Genomic DNA, 19,296 nt, shown 5'->3' with positions numbered 1-19,296 from the left:
CTTCAATCTTTCCCAGCATCAGGGTCTTTTCTAATGAGTCAGGTCTTCGCATCAGGTGGCCAAAGTATTAGAGCTTCAGCATCAGTCCTTCCAATGAATAGTCAGGACTGATTTCCTTTAGGATGGACTGGTTTGATCTCCTTGCAGTCCAAGGGACTCTCAAGAGTCTTCTCCAACACCATAGTTCAAAAGTATCAATTCTTTAGCACTCAGCCTTCTTTATGGTCCAACTCTCACATCCATACATGACTACTGGAAAAATCATAGTTTTGACTAGACCAACCTTTGTTGGCAAAATAATGTCACTGCTTTTTAATATGCTGTCTAGTTTGGTCATAGCTTTTCTTCCAAGGAGCAAGCATCTTTTAACTTCTTGGCTGCGGTCACCATCTGCAGTGATTTTGGAGCCCAAGAAAATAAAGTCTGTCACTGTTTCCATTGTTTCCCCATCTATTTGCTGTGAAGGCACAACAAAACCTTGTGCTCACCAGGACCCAGGAGAAAGGAGCTTTGACACACTGTAATGACTAGATAAATCTTGACATTTTTGTTATTCTTAATAATAATGATAATTCACACATAGAAACTTCAGAGACTAATAATAATATGTCACAATAGCCAGTTACTATGTCCTAGGCACTAGAGATAGAAAGGTGAATGAGATAAGGCTTGGCCAACAGAGTAGACACTTGAAAAAACAGCCAGCTGTGTGTTGGATGAATCTGGGATATAAATGAGACCAGCAGGGTCTGGAATTCTGACTATTTCTGCCCCTCAGAGTGTGGAGCACCCAGCTTCTGTTTCTAAGTCAGGCAAAGCAAAGCTCCCCACAAGCTGTTTTGGATTTGCTCAAGTCCTAGTGCTGGAGGATCTGGTTGGAAAATAATTGCTAGTGGAAAATGGGCCTTTTCTGATTTCTTCTGGGTTTGGCTAGGGAGTCTTCAGATCACAGGAAGGTTAAGCATCTGCCCTATTTTTAGAAATTGCATAGAATTCTCTATTGCTTATGAAGTACTGAAAAATAAAACAGCATTGCTTGCTTAGTCCTCTCTCCATAAACCAAAGTTGACCTCACAAAGGGGAGATACATCTAGTGTCATGGAAAGAGTGTGTACCATGGACCTGGTCCCCAGCAACTGCTTCTGGCCATTGTGAGGCCCCACCTCTCAGAACCTCCACTACATTGATGGCCTAGTGCAGGGATGAATCCCTGCTTTATCTTTCTCAGGGAGGATCAAAGGAGCCCAGAGATGGAGTTTCAGACCAATCTCACGTGTGTGTGTGTGTGTGTGTGTGTGTGTGTGTGTGTGTGTGTGTGTGTGTGTGTAATTTTTGTGGTTAACGGAGCAGTGATGCTTGGTATTGAGTACAGGTGCTCAGCCCTGGAGCATGTTGTCAAAGCTTTGGCAACACTTTGGAGCAGGTGCTCATTCCCACGTGAAGAACATGCAGATTACTACAGTTGGATAAGGGGGGTGTGCATGTTCTTATCTTGGGAATAACAAGAACATAAAAATAGATTAATATCCTTCAAGTGTGAATGAAAAGAATAACAATGAAAAATCTGCCGTGAGCTTTGCACACGTTCTAGGTCTAACTCATTTTGAAAGGGGAAGAGTTTGTGCCAAGGTTCCTTGCTGAAGATAGTCTTTCAGGAAATTATATTCCTTTCAGCTGCCTCCTCCCTGTCTTAATCAAATGCATCGATGGTACCATGGAGCCAGCTTGCCGTTTCATGAAATCTCACGATTTCAGTGACTCAGTCGTCATTGAAAATGTGCAAGTATATGTAGCTTCATGTGCATTGGCCAGCAGAGAAGCACACTCCAACAGTAATTCAGGATCAGATTCTGCCACTAAGTAAATATAGCAGAGCTGAGGGAGAAGGTACACCTTCAAGAAGTGATTCATCCATCTAGGTGTCTGAAACACCTTTGAATAAATCCAGACGCACACCTCTAAAGCCAACGGTGGAAAGGTATGGATGACTAAGTTTCTCATTGATCAAATCTTCCTCCCCGTTTGCGGAAGAAACAACACTCCTATCCCAGGCTGGGGCTTACTCTATCATTAGGACCTGTGTCTTTTAAATGATGAGACTAATATTGGAGAAGACCAGTCTTACTCAGGAAACACTATCCAAATTTTCAAAGAAATCATTGTGTATTTTAAAGACACAGAGTAACTAGAATTCAGCTTGAAGCTGTTGTCATGTATAGTTACTTTGGACCAGTTTTGATGAATACATAAGTAGCGTTTGTCATGAATGTTATCAACTGCATACAAATGCACAACTCGAAAACACTTGGAAATAGTCTATCTTTTAAGTAGGTTAAGCATCCCCTCTAAATCTGGTATGCATTTTTAATGTACTTACCGCCTCCTTTTAAATAGTGCCAGGTAGAATCCAATCTGTGTCAGGGCTCCTCTGAATCATACTTACAGATTCTGCTTCAGCGGTTCCACCGTGAATGAATCTGTGAAGTATCTTCTTGCATTACAGCTCTTCAGACATCAAAGAGTCTTTTTGAACTGGATAATTATAGAAGGGGGAAAAAACATGGTTTAGTGCTACCTGAGAGTTCTTATTAATATTACCTTTGAAATGACTAATTATGTTACCCATAAAGATTGGGGAAAAGTATTATGTAACTGACTCATTAAAAAGGCCTTTCATAAACTTTGATCCCCTCCTCCCAAGTTTGCCTTTATTTCCATCATTACATTGATTTTTAGATTTAATGTCCATATACCAAAATGTTTGATGAATCCAGCATAGTCCGACACCGTTCAGCTTCACAAACTTTGTCATCTCTCCTGGGATGTTGAGCATATGATTTAATTACCCTCACTATTCGGAGAAAGTACCATGAGTCCTAAGACTCCAGCAAGATTTGAACAGCACCTCTTTTCAAAGCGAGTGTTTAAAAGAACTGAGGAGCTACCCTCTCTGCTAGTGGAGAGTGGGCACCTGAGGGGCCATGCCAACATTAAGACTTCAGCTCACAAACGCACTGTGTCAATAGCATGGTCCTAAACTTGTCACTAACAGTTAGGCTACATCAAGAGAAATGAGTATCAGAGCATGCAGAATGAGGATGGTGATCGTGCTGCCCTGCCCTGAGCTGGCAGATCACACCTGAAACAGGAGATCCAGAGTCAGAAGAGCCCCAGGCAGTCCTGAGTCCCTCCTGGGAGCACCTGAGATAGTTGACAGAACGCAGAATTCAGGCATTAGAAGAGAAGTTGAAGATTCCCTGTCAATGAATGAACAAGTTTCTAATGTCTCCGACTGGAGAAAAGATGGCACCAGGGGATCAGGCTGCTGTCTTCCAACAGCTTGTCGGGAGAAAGAAGAAATGATGTGTTCTGTGTGGCTCCAAAGGGCGATCCTGAGATAGAACCTCTTGGGAGACAGATTTTTTTAGCTCCTGGCTGGAAAGAATAGTGTGATCAGGCTGTCTGAACATGAGACTGGCTGCTTTGAACAGTAGTGAGCTCCCCATCACTGGCAATGTACAAGTGGATGTGGAATGGCCCTTTGTCTCAAAGATAGGCTTTAGGCAGAAGTGTGGAGCAGGGGAATGGACTGAATGACTTTAAGTTCCCCTGAAAAAATTTAAGCCAATTAAGTCAGTAGGTATTATAGAAAGGGCCTACCATATTTAGTGCCAAGAAAGTGTTTCATTTTTTGAAGTTCCTGCGAATAAAGTTGCTTTGTTTTTCCTCATCAGGAGATGACCCATCCCTGGCCTACTCCTCTCACTGCCATGCATACTCCTGGAAATTCTGAGCAGAGCACACTTTCCATCCCAGGACAGGTCAGTGATCTTCTTGCTCCATTTCCCTTGCTATGATGTCAGTTATACCAATCTTCCCATTGGAATCTTAAAAACAGAAATGGCCTTGGTGTTCTACTGCCATAAAATCTAGACTCTTTCGTGTCCCTCAGGATGTTAATACAAATAACATATGTATTGAAAGAGCATCTTTAAGAGAATGTCCACCAGATGCTAGCTTGTAGATCATTATTCCTAGAGCACCACCACTGGCTAAGCTACTGTCCCCAGAGCTGATGGACCAGAGAGAAGAGTGAACTCACCCCTTAAGAAAGACCCAATCGATGATGAAACAACATCCCAGACTGTTTTCATTAAAAAACCCAGTACTCTTCAGCCTAATGGATCAGTTTTCACTTTCATGTATCACTTTTAGTCCTCGCCCACAAGCAGACAGATTTTCACATGCCAGCAAATCATATTGACAGAACCTTTTCTCCTACAGTTCTAGTGTAGAACTGTCAAGTGTTTCATATAAATTTTTCCTCACTTGCTCGCAGTAAGATTTTTTCTCAGCATTATTTTTTAAAATGCCTGAGTAGATGTGGATATTCCAATAACACATTTTAAAAGAAAAAAATAATGTCTTCCTTTCTCCCATCCAATTAGCCATCTATCCATCCATCCATCCACTCATCTATTCATCTATCCACCCATCCAGCCATCCATCCATTCACCCATCCACCTACCCACCCATCCATGCATCCATCTACCTATCTATTTACCCATCCATCCATCCACCCATCTACCTATTCATCTACCCACCCATTCATCCACCCATCTGTCCATCCACCCATCCATCCATTTATTCAGAAACCACTTAACAAGGATATACAATAAAGTTAGGGATGAAGAAAAACACGAAATGACAAAGCAATGTAGCATGTGTCCTCATAAAGAATAAAGGCCCTGAGAAGGATTTCATACTCCCTGGGGCGGTGACCAAGTGCTTAGAGGTGACATCACCTGGAGGCTGCTTACAACTTTGACAGGTGGAGAAGGGCCCAAGAGAAGAACACTCCATGCAGAACAGGAGAGCAAGGTACCTAGAGAGATCATGGTGGGATGTAGACTATTATGGTCTCAAGTGAACTCCAGGCACATAAGTACATCTCTGGGAAAGGCCTTGAATGCCAACCAAGGATATTGGACTTTATTTGTAGGAGAAACCCAATCACATCCTTTAATTTTAGAGTCATTGTTTTGAGAGCAACATTGGCCTAAACTGTTTAATCATCCCCTTCCACCTTTGAAAGGGATCAGAACTAAGTGAGCAGGTCCGGGGTGTGTCATTCCTTTCTGAAGTCCAACTCTCCGTGGTCAGGCTGCCCTGGGTTTGATATCCTTCTCCCTGGCATCGCAGCCAAGCGATCAATTCATCTATTTCAGGTGTTGAATCCAGCATTTGTACAGTGATTGCAGTGTTTCCAGCTGTATTTTTCCAATTTTGCAGATAATATGTGCAAGTCGCAATTTTGACATTTGCAAGTGTTTACAATAGAACTGGTTGTTGAAATGAGATTTTATAGTAGGTGCAAAATTTGGAATCAGGCCTGGTCTGCATTTTCTGTCAATTATCTGTGCTACCATCAACCCCATGATAAAGGTAGACACAAGTGGGATAAAATGGTGAAACCAGTATGGCTACCCACCCACTCTTTTGTCTCCCTTGATTCCTGCCAAAAAGTTGATTTGAAAGAAAAGTACATTTTAAATAATAATAACAACATGAACAGCATATATAATGCTGTTGTGTGCCTAGCTTGGTTCTGAGCACTGGCTACATAGCAAATAATTCAATCCTCACTATATTGGTGGACTTCCTATTGGCTCAGTGATAAAGAATCCACCGGCAGTGCAGGAGACCAGGTTCGATCCCTGGGTCAGGAAGATCCCCTGGATAAGGGAGTGGCTATGTACTCCAATATTCTTGCCTGGGAAGTTCCATGGACAGAGGAGCCTGGTGGGCTACAGTCCATGGGTTTGCAAAAGAGTCAGACACCGCTGAAGTGATTTAGCATGTACACATGGACTATGTTGGTAATTTGACTGTCCCTAGTTTACAGAGGAGAAAACTGAGGCACACAGTCAAGAAATGTGCTCAGAATCACTCAGCTAATAAATGAGTGAGCCTGTCTTTAGTGTTGGGTGTTTTAGTGATATGTTCATCACACCAGTTTATAGATGCACCAGTTCAGGTGCCATCTTCCGAAACGCGGGTATTCTCCAGCAAATACATGTACCTACAGTGCTGGTCCTTTCCTTGTGCTTGCACCAGGACTAGGTGACACCAGCCTCTCAGAAAGCATCTATTTCTTCCTTTCACTACAGAGCTTCCCTGGAGGAAAGGGACTTAGGAGCTGCAGACCTGGCTGGTCTTCATCCTGGTTCTGCCATTTGCTGGCTGTGTGGTTCTGTCCAAGTTCTTCTAAGCATCAGTTTCCTCATTTGTACTGTGTGTGTGTGCATGAACATGTGTGCTATGTGTAATCCCAGTGGATTTTCCAGGCCAAATAATCTATGATTCTATAAACTTACAAAAACCAATACGCTTGAAAATCCTCAACTTAGTAAAATTTGCTTATCCATCTCAAATTGAAATGCCACGTTTTCAGATGGAAAATGGAAAAACTCTATGCCACATTGCGGGAGCTAGTTATGTCCCTTGGGGAAAGTCCCTTTAGGCAGAAGTTGGCAAATGACAGCCCATGTCTTTTTAGATTTTTAAATGGTTAAGATTTTCCAAAGAATATGAAAATTACTAGTAATATGAATGCTATGAGATGCTATGAGTGATATGGAACTCAAATTTCAGTGTCTATAAATCAAGCTTTCATGGAATCTAACCACACCAATTCATGTATGTCTTATCTATGACTGCCGCCACACTACAATGGCAGGGTTAGATAGTTATGACAGACACTATAGGTCCCTCAAAGCCTAAAATATTTACTCTCTGGCCCTTTATAGGAGAGGTTTGCCAACCCTTGCTCTAGAATCTAAATCCTACAGGAGCCTCTGATTTTACGATTAAGGCTGTTATTTAAAATAGTTTGACATAAGTTTGTGAAAACATTTTGGCATTGTTATATTCTACTCCTAAAATTATCAGTGTGACATGTCCATACAAGAAGTGCACAAATCAAAGTCAGACATTTAAAAAAATTTGTATGACGTGAGTCAACAATTGCTGTATGAACAATGCAAATTCTCCCCATGACCAAGCTATTTTTCAGTCGGGATTAGGTATGCATGCAAGAGAAGGCAATGGCAACCCATTCCAGTACTCTTGCCTGGAAAATCCCATGAGCGGAGGAGCCTGGTAGGCTGTAGTCCATGGGGTCGCTAAGAGTCAGACACGACTGAGTGACTTCACTTTCACTTTTCACTTTCATGCATTGGAGAAGGAAATGGCAACCCACTCCAGTGTTCTTGCCTGGAGAATCCCAGGGATGGGGGAGCCTGGTGGGCTGCCGTCTATGGGGTCGCACAGAGTCAGACACAACTGAAGAGACTTAGCAGCAGCAGCAGCAGCAGCAAAGGAACTTGGGTAATATCCAAAGATGTTTCATTGGTTTGGAATTCTGGTTTGAAATAGGCTTACCAAGCTAAACATTAAAAACTGTATCAAGAATACATAACAGATTTGACTCAAATTCAGTCAAAAATATAACCCTCCAATTTGTTTCATGCATCACTGCTCTGAAGCCTCAAACAACTGACTGGGTCTGATGTCCACGATACATGGATGAAGGGTAAAAACTCAGTCCAGATTTCTGGGAGCAGTACAAAGGCTGGCCACAATCAGAGCTATCATTTATTTGACTCTGAATGCTGTTGTTTGATTCCTGAAGCTAGGCAAGACCAAACTTGTCCTATACAATTGTAATTAAATTAAAAAAAATAATGAACATATAGTTACGGACAAATGGTTAACTCCTCATTTATTTGGCACTCTGGGAAATGTGATGTGCTGGATAACTGAAATTCTTGGATAACAAAAGGCTATCCTTCCATCAGTCAGTTCAGTTCAGTTGCTCAGTTGTGTCTGACTGTTTGCAACCCCATGGACGATATAGTCCGTGGAATTCTCGAGGCCAGAATACTGGAGTGGGTAGCCTTTCCCTTCTCCAGGGGATCTTCCCAACCCAGGGATTGAACCCAGGTCTCCTGCATTGCAGGCAGATTCTTTACCATCTGAGCCACCAGGGAAGTCCAAGTAATATTATACTATGCTGTAATTGTGTCCTTGGGAGCTATTGACATGGCTAGGAATGCTTGCCTGTGTATTAAATGGCCATAGACTCTGGTGTATTTTCAGTTCTGATTGTGCTGTGTCACTTGCTTTGGCCCCCTGTGCTGTCAGGTTTCACGTCTCAATGTTTCTAGTGGCTGTGTTTTTAGAAATGTTTCCCCTTCCTCACCATGTATAATTTGCTAAGGGGTGGGAATCAGATGGCGAAGCTTGTTAGGGTCTTTTGTCAAAAGTTAGTTGTCTAGCAGACTGGGAAAAGGATGGCAGTGTAAGGTGGAGAAGCCCTTGAGCAGCAAACTACCTGGGCTTAGTGTCAGCCCTTTGCTCGAGAGGCCTTTCTCCTGTCTTGTGGAGTTTCTGCTCATCTTCTGGTGTGGTGATCATGCCAGAAGATAAGTGTCTTGGGTAACAGAATCATGCTACATAGATTGGAAAACTCACTTTCAATTTAAACACAGCATCATCATCATTCTAGCTTGCTTCCCTTACATAGAATAATGCTGTGATCTTATTTTTAGTCTATAGGGAGGTAAGATTAAGCTTAAAGAATAGATTACTTGCAGCAGATTGATATAATTCTTTTAAAGAATTTTTTATTTGAACTATAGTTGATTTACAATGTTTTGTTAGTTTTACATGAACAGCAAAGTGAGTCAGTTATGTAGACGTGTGTGTGTGTGTGTGTGTGTGTGTGTGTGTGTGTGTGTATGTTCTTAATATAACTAATTCTTGTATTTATTTGAATTCATTGTCTCTGGTTGGAAACAGTTGCTTTGCCTTTGAAATTCCCTCCTTCCTCCACACATGTGTCCATGCTCCCAGAAGGCCTGATGTGTGCAAATCCGGATTTCTTAACACACTTATAAGTCATGTTGAGGGTGACTTTCAAGTAAAATTGAAATCTCTTTAGATTACACGCTCCACTCTCATAGTTGGAATTGCTTCCTATACATCTCCAACTTTGCAATGAAGTTTTAAGAACACTTTTCTTGTAAAAATAAGAGACATCTATGCATATGTGTCACCGTCAAGGTAGAAAATTGGAGTTGTTTCTATAAAATGGAACAATTGAGCCAGTCTGTTAATTACAGTGTCGTGTATACCTCTACCAAAGTCATGATCCTTTGTTTGAACTGAGTCCCCTTTACTTCCACAGAGGCATCATTGCCTAGCTAAGTGAGAAATTATACATTTGAATCTCACACACATGGGTTGTTTGTTCCTACATTGCACACATTTCCAAACAGATACCAGTCTTATGTGTAATTCTGATAAAATGGCACTTATGGTCAAGTTGTAGCAGGTTTAGCTGGCAAATGTCTATCCTTTAAGTAGAGCTACCGACAGTAGCCTAATTAATGGACTCCTTAACTCTGGTTTCCTATTTGCCAACATTAGTCAAGTTATATCTTCAGCAGTAACAAACAGACCTTTTGTTTCTTTTGTATCATTTAACTAATGTTTGTATTGTCCGTGTTCTTCCTTATAGGAATCCCAACATCTGACTCCAGGATTTGCCTTACAAAGTAAGTGTTGTGAAAAAAAAAAATATTTCTTGGTCAAAACCATTATCTCCTTTCCTCCCTCACTTTCTTCTCTTTCCTACCTAATATTATGAAAACATGAAATAACAATAAGAAAAAGTCACATTGTGATATATCCAATTGGTTTCCTTTTTACTTCATCTGTTATACATGGCAGGATTCTGTGAAAAAGTGTAACTGGAAGGGCTGCATGTTCAAGACCAATGTTGTTCAGAATTATCATTTGACAGTAGAAAACGTGGATGGTAAATGTCTATGCACTTTCTTTTCAGAGTGGAGTGACCCGACCAGCAGAGCTTCTACAAAGTGAGTACCGTTCAAGTCCCGAGTATTCAGGTTTCTGAAACAGGCTTCTTCAGGGGCATTTGGCAAGGAAAATGTACTTTGGTGCTGAGGGAATCTTATTCTCTCTGCTGCTCCTTGAAAATAGGAAACTTGCCTCTTAACAATGTGGAGTGTGATTAGAGGGGAGAATGAGACTTCCCACGATAAGCCAATAACAGCCAAAATGAATGAAATCACCATTAGGCTCTCTAGCATTGTAGATACAAGCTGGGTCAAAAATAACTGTGATTCTTGAGTTGTTTGAGCTATTTGAGTTGTTTGAACTGTGATTCTTCAGTTGTCTAGTTGTTTGAACATTGTGTCACTTCAGCCACAGACATCTTTATATGTAACATTCAGCCACCACTGACTAGGATGGAGAAAGAAGCTGCCTAAGTAGCTGTGATTGAACATGAGGGCTTGAGTGCATTTTTCTGGCCAGTCAGCCTGGGACCTCGCTGTTCACAGGTCATCTGGTGACTGTATATTAAAAATAAACAAGGGCAGCCAGCAAGAGATGGAATAAGAGATTGTATGATACTAGGTTGAAGTTCAGAAGCCAGGGCCCTGCAATTCACACTGTCACAATTCACAAGACCACACTGTCTTCATTTTTTATTAATGTTCACTGAAGGAGGGGCTTGGAGAAACCAATTTCCTCAGATTAACTATTGTAGATTTTGTAATATCCATTTGTCCAAGAGCATATCAAGGGAGTAGTTCTCTCACAACTTCTTTCATTCCTAATAATAGAAAATGGAAGCCAACTTTTCTGTGTGAGTAATAGTCACATACTTGAAAATTTTCAAAATGAAATAATGTATGTCATTTGAGTGGCCTAATGGCACACTTGAAGTGAATTGCTCACCTTTTGGAAGATCACGAATAATTGTATAAAACAACTGGGAATGACTCCCAAATAGACCAAGGCTCTGAGAAAGTCAGTGGTATTTCCATGGTCTTAGTTCTGTTTAGTACTAAATTCCCCCAAACACTGACCTCATCATCAGTCCTCTTATTTGGTTTTCTGGCCTGATCTGTGCCTTCTAAGTCAAGGTTCCATTTCAATACCCAAGAATTTTCCATTTAAAGAATCCAGGGAAAAAGAAAGAAAGAAGAGGAAAATAAAACTATAACCTTGATTTAAGGGCCAAATTACACAGAAATGTGGTAATTGACTTTTTTTTTTTTTTTTTGGCTGTGTTGGGTCCTTGTTGTAGTGCTTGGATTTCTCTCAAGTCATAGCTTGCAGGTTCCAAATCGCATGGGCTCAGTAGTTGTGGTACACAAGCTTAGTTCCCCCATGGCAGGTGGGATCTTAGTTCCCCAGCTAAGGGACAAACCTAGGTCCCCTGCATTGCAAAGTGGATTCTTAAGCATTGGACCACCAGGGAAGTCCCAAAATCATCTTTGATATTGTTCATTCCAGCTTTTCCAGTCATCATTTTGCGTTGACCTCTCCCTTGTTATCCTAGTAGACAATAAACCTTATTCTCCTTACCTCTACTCCTAAATTGCTCCACTCTTATTCCAAAGCCAGTATAATTCACAAGCACACACACGCATACACTCACACACACACACATAGTTGAGCATTCAGGAAATCAGTGCAGGTTTCCCAACATGAAAACTTACAAGAATATTTTTTCCATTGTAAAAAGATTCTACTCCTAAAGCAGGAGTTTTAGGCTCCTGCTGTGAAATTTCCATATAGGCCATAAAGTGCAATATTTCAGTAGCTTGTAACTAACAGAAATAAACTTGTCAATTGTGATTTATAGCTAGAGGCTGCATCTCCAGACAGTAGCACTGGGTATACAGTGCATTTAGTAGGGCTAATGTGCTCTATAGGCATTGTCGATAAAACTGGAAGACACTGAGTCTGTTTAATGAGTGAACCGCTCTTCTTTTAGTTGCTTGATCTAAAGTCTAAGTATTGTTTGTCAGACTTCAGCTGGAATAAATGACCTTCTTGTGGTAGGGTATAGGTTTAACACAGGACAGATCAGAGCTATAATAATTGTTGTCACTTTTAGCTTCCAAATTATTATCAACTTAGCCATTATTTTACTACACTGTGCTTTTTAAGTCAGTTTCTAGGCTTTTTCATCTGGCAAGGTCATCCTCCAGGCATCTGAGAACATCCTGCATGTATTCAGACTGTTAGTGGCTGGAGGTTAGTGAGAAGCAGCCCCAAGACAGCCCTTCTGCAGGAGAGAATCCCTCCTAAGGCTTACAAACGTCCTGGGCAAGCCCCTAGCCCCTCACTGCAGTAGGAAGACATGGGAGCCTTGTAAATCAAAGTCCTTTTGCTACTGGACTACTTGATTGTTTTCCTCATCTTGGCCTCATTTCCCCAGCGATGAAATGCAGATCTTCCATTTGGGCCTGGGTTGTTTATAAGGACTACACGGATCAGCACCAGGACTGAAAATACCAGTGCAGGGTTCCCCAAGTGCAAGCTCGGAACTAACCAGACTCTGTGATGTGGCGGGATCACTGGCCTTGGGAGGATGGAAGTTCTCACCCCAGCATGCTCCATTGACACACAGTGCTTTCTATAGGGTGTCCATCTAAGTGATGACATCCTACCTGTTCCAGCTGGAACCCTGACTTCCCAGGAGGTCAGAGCATGAAACTGGGAGAGTTTCAAGATCCAGGCTTGAGTCTCTGTTCCATGACACTGATGGCATTGGGGAAAAGCATTGACTTTGGATTCAGAGGATTAAAGTTTAAATCAAGGGGGAATTTATTTTTATTTCAGAGTATAGAGATAGAGCCCCTTGAGGGACATGAGGCAAAATAACAAACATATGTATATATGCATATTGGTATACATGCAAATACTTGTCACAATTCAAATGTAAACAGTTATACGTTTCTAGTAATTCAGCTCAACCTTAAAGTGCATTGAATGTAAACTCTTAATAATTTCTGGAGGAAAGAAGACACCGGAGGTTTTGTTTCCCTCAACCTGTATAAGTCAGAGTTGTATTATAGTCTTAGAACAGGCCTCACCCAGGTCTTCTAAATCCAGTGGAGTTTCTAACCTCCTTCAAAAAAGGTCTCTTTCCCCCAAAGAGTGGGACATGGGCTATTGAAGGTCAAGTTGTATTTCTCAGGCTGTAGAGTTGTTTAGTTCTACAGTGATACCATGTCCGTCCTGCCTCTAAATCATCCATTTATTTCAGGGAAAAGATTCAGAGATTGAAGGGACACCCTAGACTATGGGTTACCTTCTAGTTTCTTTATGACACCATTAAAGAACAATGGAGGAGAAAGTGGAAATCAAATCCAAAAAACTTGAATTTTCTCCATTGAGTTAAATGTCTTCATCTAGTTGACTCTATCAGCTTGTCAATTATTTGTCAGTGCAGTAGCTTTACCAAAATACATGACTTTGTTTGTCTTTTATGAGCCATCCTGAATAGGGACAGATCAAATTCTTCCTGTAAATCATTTTCAGACAGCAACCATGAACTCAAGAGTATCCCTCTAGTCTTTCCTTGACTTTAGCTCATTTCGTGAGGACCAGTGAGAAGATGGCAGCTCCATATACGGATGTTTGAATATTTCCTTTGTCATCCTTGGTTGTTTGCCTTTGGATTCTATCAAGTTGGAAATCATGCAGACCCCCTTTTTATCAGGTATCTCCTGTGTTTTAGGTCGTGCTGTTGAGAATTCCTGGATAGTTTTCATAAAAGCCCAACATAAAGGTAGATGTAACCATTAAGTCTGCTCTTTCCTTGCCATGAAACCAGTTTCTTCATTTATGGCACTGGCTACAAGTCTGAAAGCTTCCCAGCCATGGACCCAGACAGTTGACAAAAGACCTGACGAAGGGAATCTAGCTGTGGCCAGTTTACCTGTGGGTGACAACTATGCATACCACATGGACAAATTCTTGAATGTAGCACCAGATAAGAGGAAAGGAAGTTACACTCTCACAGGAATGGTAGACATCTGTGACAGTAATCACTGTGCTGGTGGATCATGGGCAAGGCTCGGTGCCAGGTCTCATGCCAGGTGCTTTTATATGCACCACCCTATTATATTTAGCAGGGCTTTCCTGGTGGCTCAGCTGGTAAAGAATCTGCCTGCAATGCAGGAGGCCCGGGTTTGATCCCTGGGCCAGGAAGATCCCCTGGAGGAGGAAATGGCTACCCATTCCAGTATTCTTGCCTGGAGAATCCCATGGACAGAGGAGCCTGGTGGGCTACAGTCTATGCCAACCTGGAGGGGCTCCCAATAATTACCATTTTACAGATGAGAAAAATGACACTAGAATATCATCCCTCCTTATGAAGTATACACAGTTCAGTGGGAGGGCAAACTGACTATTTATCTTGAACAGACATGTTAGCTATGAGTACACAGGAGGGCCGAGTAAGTTACATTGCTCTTCATGGGAAAGCTTGCATGCTCAAAGCCTTCTCTTTTCCCACTGAGTTGTCCCTCCTCATGGAATCTGATGCAGTCAGGGGTTTGGTCACCAAATTTGGCATTTTGTACCTGGACACAAACCTTCAATAGACTTGAAGAGCTGAAGTTGATGATTCCAAACCTGGTTAAAGTTGCTTGATTTAACTGAAAGAACATTATTTTTCATCTTTTCTCTATAGGGTATGAAGACTTCGTTATCACAGGGAATAGAAAGATAATAAGAATGTTTTCTAGTTTGCTATGATCAGTAGCAAATGCTACATAATTTCTTAGAAGAATTTTAAAACAATTTTTAATCAATAAAACTCCAAAACACAAAAAACATGCATGAAAATTTTGACCATCTTTCTACAAAAACTTTCATCATGAAAAATGTTTCCTTTGAGAATCTGATTTGAGATTTAAGCAATTTCATATGTTCTTTCCTAAGCAGTTAATTTGGTCTTCTACTTAGATACAATTTCTGGAGCAAAGTAAATGTGTAACAAGGCAGGGGAAAAATGACTGTTATTTTCATAATCAGATTAATTCTTAATCAGAATAGATGATTTGGTACTTGGAATTTAGAAATACTACTAATCAGTTTAAGGCTTACAAAAACCAAACTAAACTCTCCCAATAAACTGGTAATCTTGGTGACTGTCACTGGTCGCAACCATTCCAACTTTCAAACTGAGACATATGCCAACTCTTGCATTTAACCCATCTTGTATGCCCTGCATCTCAGAGCATGCCAACTTTTCCTAAGGACTTAATATATTTTTGGAAGTTCTCCACTACATCAGGGACAGCCACCTGGGAGCAGAGAAAACAAAATTTGGCAGCCTTTTCAAGCTGTGAATTAAAGGTAATTCACAGTTTGAAATGAATCAGCATGAGGTCCTTAAGAAGAGTAATCAGACATCAAGAGGATTTTATTTTGAGGACTGTATATTGGCTAATGTGACAACAAGCAATATTGGCATTTGCAATGTGCACGTCAAGAAGTATTGAAGCTGCTGGTGCTTGACAGGCGCCAAGACTGAAAACTGGGGCACCTTTGACAGGAACTGTGGATTTCTGCTTTCATTACAAAAGCTGCAAACATAGATGTTTGTGCTCAGGGAGCATAAATCTTGAAAGATCAGATTTGCTTTTTGTGTCTTTGTTCAGGTGCCCAAGATTTGTATATTTCAGGTGGATTTTGAGACATGTCTGTAATTAGAAACAAACATCTCTTTTTCTCTCAGGAAAAAGTCAAGTATGTCGTCTTTTCTACCTGATTTGCATCCATATTTATATTCGTTCATTCACTATTTCGTTCCTTACAACAAAAATGCTTTGAGCCCCTATTATGTGTAAGGCTCTGGGCAACGCAGGGGGTTGTGCAGAATGAAACCATACACACTCCCCACCAACGAGCTCACAGGTTACTGAAAACTTCCGTGGATAACACCAGTATCTCAACCAGCTCCTACCCACTGAGCACCTGCAGCAAGTATGTCAGGAACCTTCTCTCTTTACAGACTCATAGGAGTCAGCACCTTATATTCTACAGCAGCAGAAACCAAAACTCAAGGATTTTGAGTGAGTCACCCTATGGGCCGCAGTAACAGAACCACAACTGGACAGACTCCAGAGCACATATTCTTGACATGCACTTAAGCCATCCCCTTGGGATTCACCTATGACCTTTCCCTGGTGTCAGACCAAAGTAGACTGAACACTTGCATGCATGCTCAGTCATTTGTCTTCGTGACCCATGGACTGTGGCCCACCAGGCTCCTCTGTCCTTGGGATTTCCCAGGCAAGAATGCTGGAGTGGGGAGCCATTTCCTCCTCCAGGGGATCTTCCTGACCCAGGAATCGAACCCTGTGTCTTCTGCATTGGCAGGTAGATTCTATACCACTGTGCCACCAGGGAAGCCCAAGCACAGTGTGGGCTAACATGGACCCTGTCATTTGCTTTCTATCAGGGAAAGGATTAGATCAGAACACTGTCATTGAGTCAGGCTCTCTGACACAGCATATGCTCATGGGTGCTGATGGGGACACTCTGTAGATACCTCAGCCTCAGCTCAGGGCCTGGAGAAGGCAATGGCACCCCACTCCAGTACTCTTGCCTGGAAAATCCCATGGACAGAGGAGCTTGGTAGGCTGCAGTCCATGAGGTCGCTAAGAGTTGGACATGACTGAGCGACTTCACTTTCACTTTTCACTTTCATGCACTGGAAAAGGAAATGGCAACCCACTCCTGTGTTGTTGCCTGGAGAATCCTAGGGACAGGGGAGCCTGGTGGGCTGCCATCTATGTGTTCGCACAGAGTTGGACACGACTGAAGTGACTCAGCAGCAGCAGCAGCAGCAGCAGCAGCAGCTCAGGGCCAGCAGTCAGATTTTGTCACATGCCTGGAAGATGCTTCCTTTGGTGAGGTGGGGTGACTCAAACCTGTAAGGGACTTCACCACTCCTAGCAATTCCCACAAGGGTGATTTCAGTGGCCTGTGATGGTAACATTTCTCTCTAGAAATCTCTATTTTCGTATATGAAAGTAAAAAGAACAGAACTGATACTTGGGTTGGTTTTTATGACAGTTTTGTCCATCACCTTTCATGCTTACCAATGTGGAAATTGCTTTATTTTATTGAAAAGTTGCTCTATTTTACAACCTTATTTTTAAAAATTTAAAAATTATTCCCAGTGTTATCAATTGATGGCCCTATTTCTAAGTTCTCCTAGAGATTTTCAACAGTAAATAGGAGTGAGAAGCAGAAGAGGTTAAGAAGGGTGGCAAGAATACACAGACTGCTAAACTGCTAAATCACTTCAGTCGTGTCAGACTCTGTGCGACCCCATAGATGGCAGCCCACCAGGCTCCCCCGTCCCTGGGATTCTCCAGGCAAGAACACTGGAGAGGGTTGCCATTTCCTTCTCCAATGCATGAAAGTGAAAAGTGAAAGTGATGTCGCTCAGTCATGTCCGACTCTTAGTGACCCCATGGACTGCAGCCTACCAGGCTCCTCTGTCCGTGGGATTTTCCAGGCAAGAGTGCTAGAGTGGGTTGCTATTGCCTTCTCCGGGAATACACAGAAGAACTATACAAAAAAGATCTTAATGACCCAGATATCCATGATGGTGTGATCACTCACCTATAGCCAGACATCCTGGAATGTGAAGTCAAAGTGGGCCTTATGAAGTATTACTGCAAACAAAACTAGTGGAAGTAATGGAATTCCAGCTGAGCTATTTCAAATCCCCAAAGATGATGCTATTAAAGTACTGCACTCAGTATGCCAGCAAATTTGGAAAACTCAGCAGTGGCTACAGGAATGGAAAAGGTCAGTTATCATTCCAATCCCAAAGAAGGGCAATGCCAAATAATGCTCAAACTATTGACAATTGCACTCATTTCACTTGCTAGCAAGATGATGCTCAAAATCCTTCATGCTAAACTTCAACAGTACATGAACGGAGAATTTCCAAATGTACAAGCTGAATTTAGAAAAAAACAGAGGAACCAGAGATCAAATTGCCAACATCTCTTGGATCATAGAAAAAGCAAGGAAATTCCAGATAAACATCTACTTCTACTTCATTGACTAAACTAAAGCCTTTGGCTGTGTGGATCACAACAAACTGTGGAAAATTCTTAAAGAGATGGGAATAACAGACCACCTTACCTGCCTCATGTGAAACCTGTATGCAGATCAAGAAGCAACAGAACTAGACATGAAACAATGGACTGGTTCAAAATTGGGAAAAGAGTACGTCAAGGCTGTATATTGTCACCTTGCTTATTTAACTTATATGGAGAATACATCATGCAAAGTACTATGCTGGAGGAAGCACAAGCTGGAATCATGTTTGCTGGGAGAAATATCAATAACCTCAGATATGCAGATGACACCATCTTAATGGCAGAAAATGAAGAGGAACTAAAGTGCCTCTTGACGAAGGTGAAAAAAGAGAGTGAAAAAGCTGGCTTAAAATTCAACATTCCAAAAACTAAGATCGTGGCATCCAGTCCCATCACTTCATGGCAAAGAGATGGGGAAAGAATGGATACAATGACAGACTTTATTTTCTTGGGCTCCAAAATCACTGCAGATGGTGACTATAGCCATGAAATTTAAAAGACACTTGCTTCTTGGAAGAAAAGCTATGACAAACCTAGACAGTGTATTAAGAAACAGAGACATCACTTTGCCAACATAGGTCCATCTAGTCAAAGCTATGATTTTTCCAGTAGTCATGTATGGATGTGAAAGTTGGACCATAAAGAAGGCTGAGCACTGAAGAACTGATGCTTTCAAACTGTGGTGTTGGAGAAGACTCTTGAGAGTCCCTTGGACTGCAAGGAGATCAAACCAGTCAATCCTAAAGAGAATCAGTCCTGACTATTCACTGAAGGACTGATGCTGAAGTTGAAGCTCCAATACTTTGACCACCTGATACGAAGAGCCGACTCATTGGAAAAGACCCTGATGCTGGGAAGGATTGAAGGCAGGAGGAGAAGGGGATGACAGGGGATGAGATGGTTGGATGGCAACAACAACTCAATGGATGTGAGTTTGAGCAAAGCCCCAGAGATAGTGAAGGACAGGAAAGCCTGGTGTGCTGTAGTCCATGGGGTCACAAAGAGTCAGACACGACTGAGCAACTGAGCAAGAGCAGTCATTGAATGTGATGTTTTGATCACACACACACACACACACACACACACACACGTGCACATCCTGTCTCCCAGAGTATCAAGCCCCTCTAATGCATCTGATCTAATGAGATGCTTGCACAGATGTGCACACTCTTTTTTCAATTACTAGGTTGTAAAATACCATGACCAGGACTACTTTTCACATGCCCAATGATTGCGAATTTGATAGCACTTTCACACAATACATTAACATCATGTG

General features: G+C 41.7%; 1 protein-coding gene across 1 annotated transcript in view; it reads left to right on the top strand.

Annotated features, from left to right (window-relative positions):
- Nucleotides 1-19,296, top strand: part of AFF2 (ALF transcription elongation factor 2) — a 548,641-nt gene that overhangs the window by 370,098 nt on the left and 159,247 nt on the right. The window contains 2 exon segments of the mRNA XM_042242462.1: nucleotides 9,584-9,620; nucleotides 9,911-9,944. Of these exon segments, the coding sequence (XP_042098396.1) occupies nucleotides 9,584-9,620; nucleotides 9,911-9,944 (71 nt within the window).

Source organism: Ovis aries, chromosome X (genome assembly GCF_016772045.2).
Source record: "Ovis aries strain OAR_USU_Benz2616 breed Rambouillet chromosome X, ARS-UI_Ramb_v3.0, whole genome shotgun sequence".
NCBI classification, from domain to species: Eukaryota; Metazoa; Chordata; class Mammalia; order Artiodactyla; family Bovidae; genus Ovis; species Ovis aries.
The sequence above is the reverse complement of the archived record's forward strand: the minus strand, read 5'-3'. Positions and strand labels throughout refer to the sequence as shown.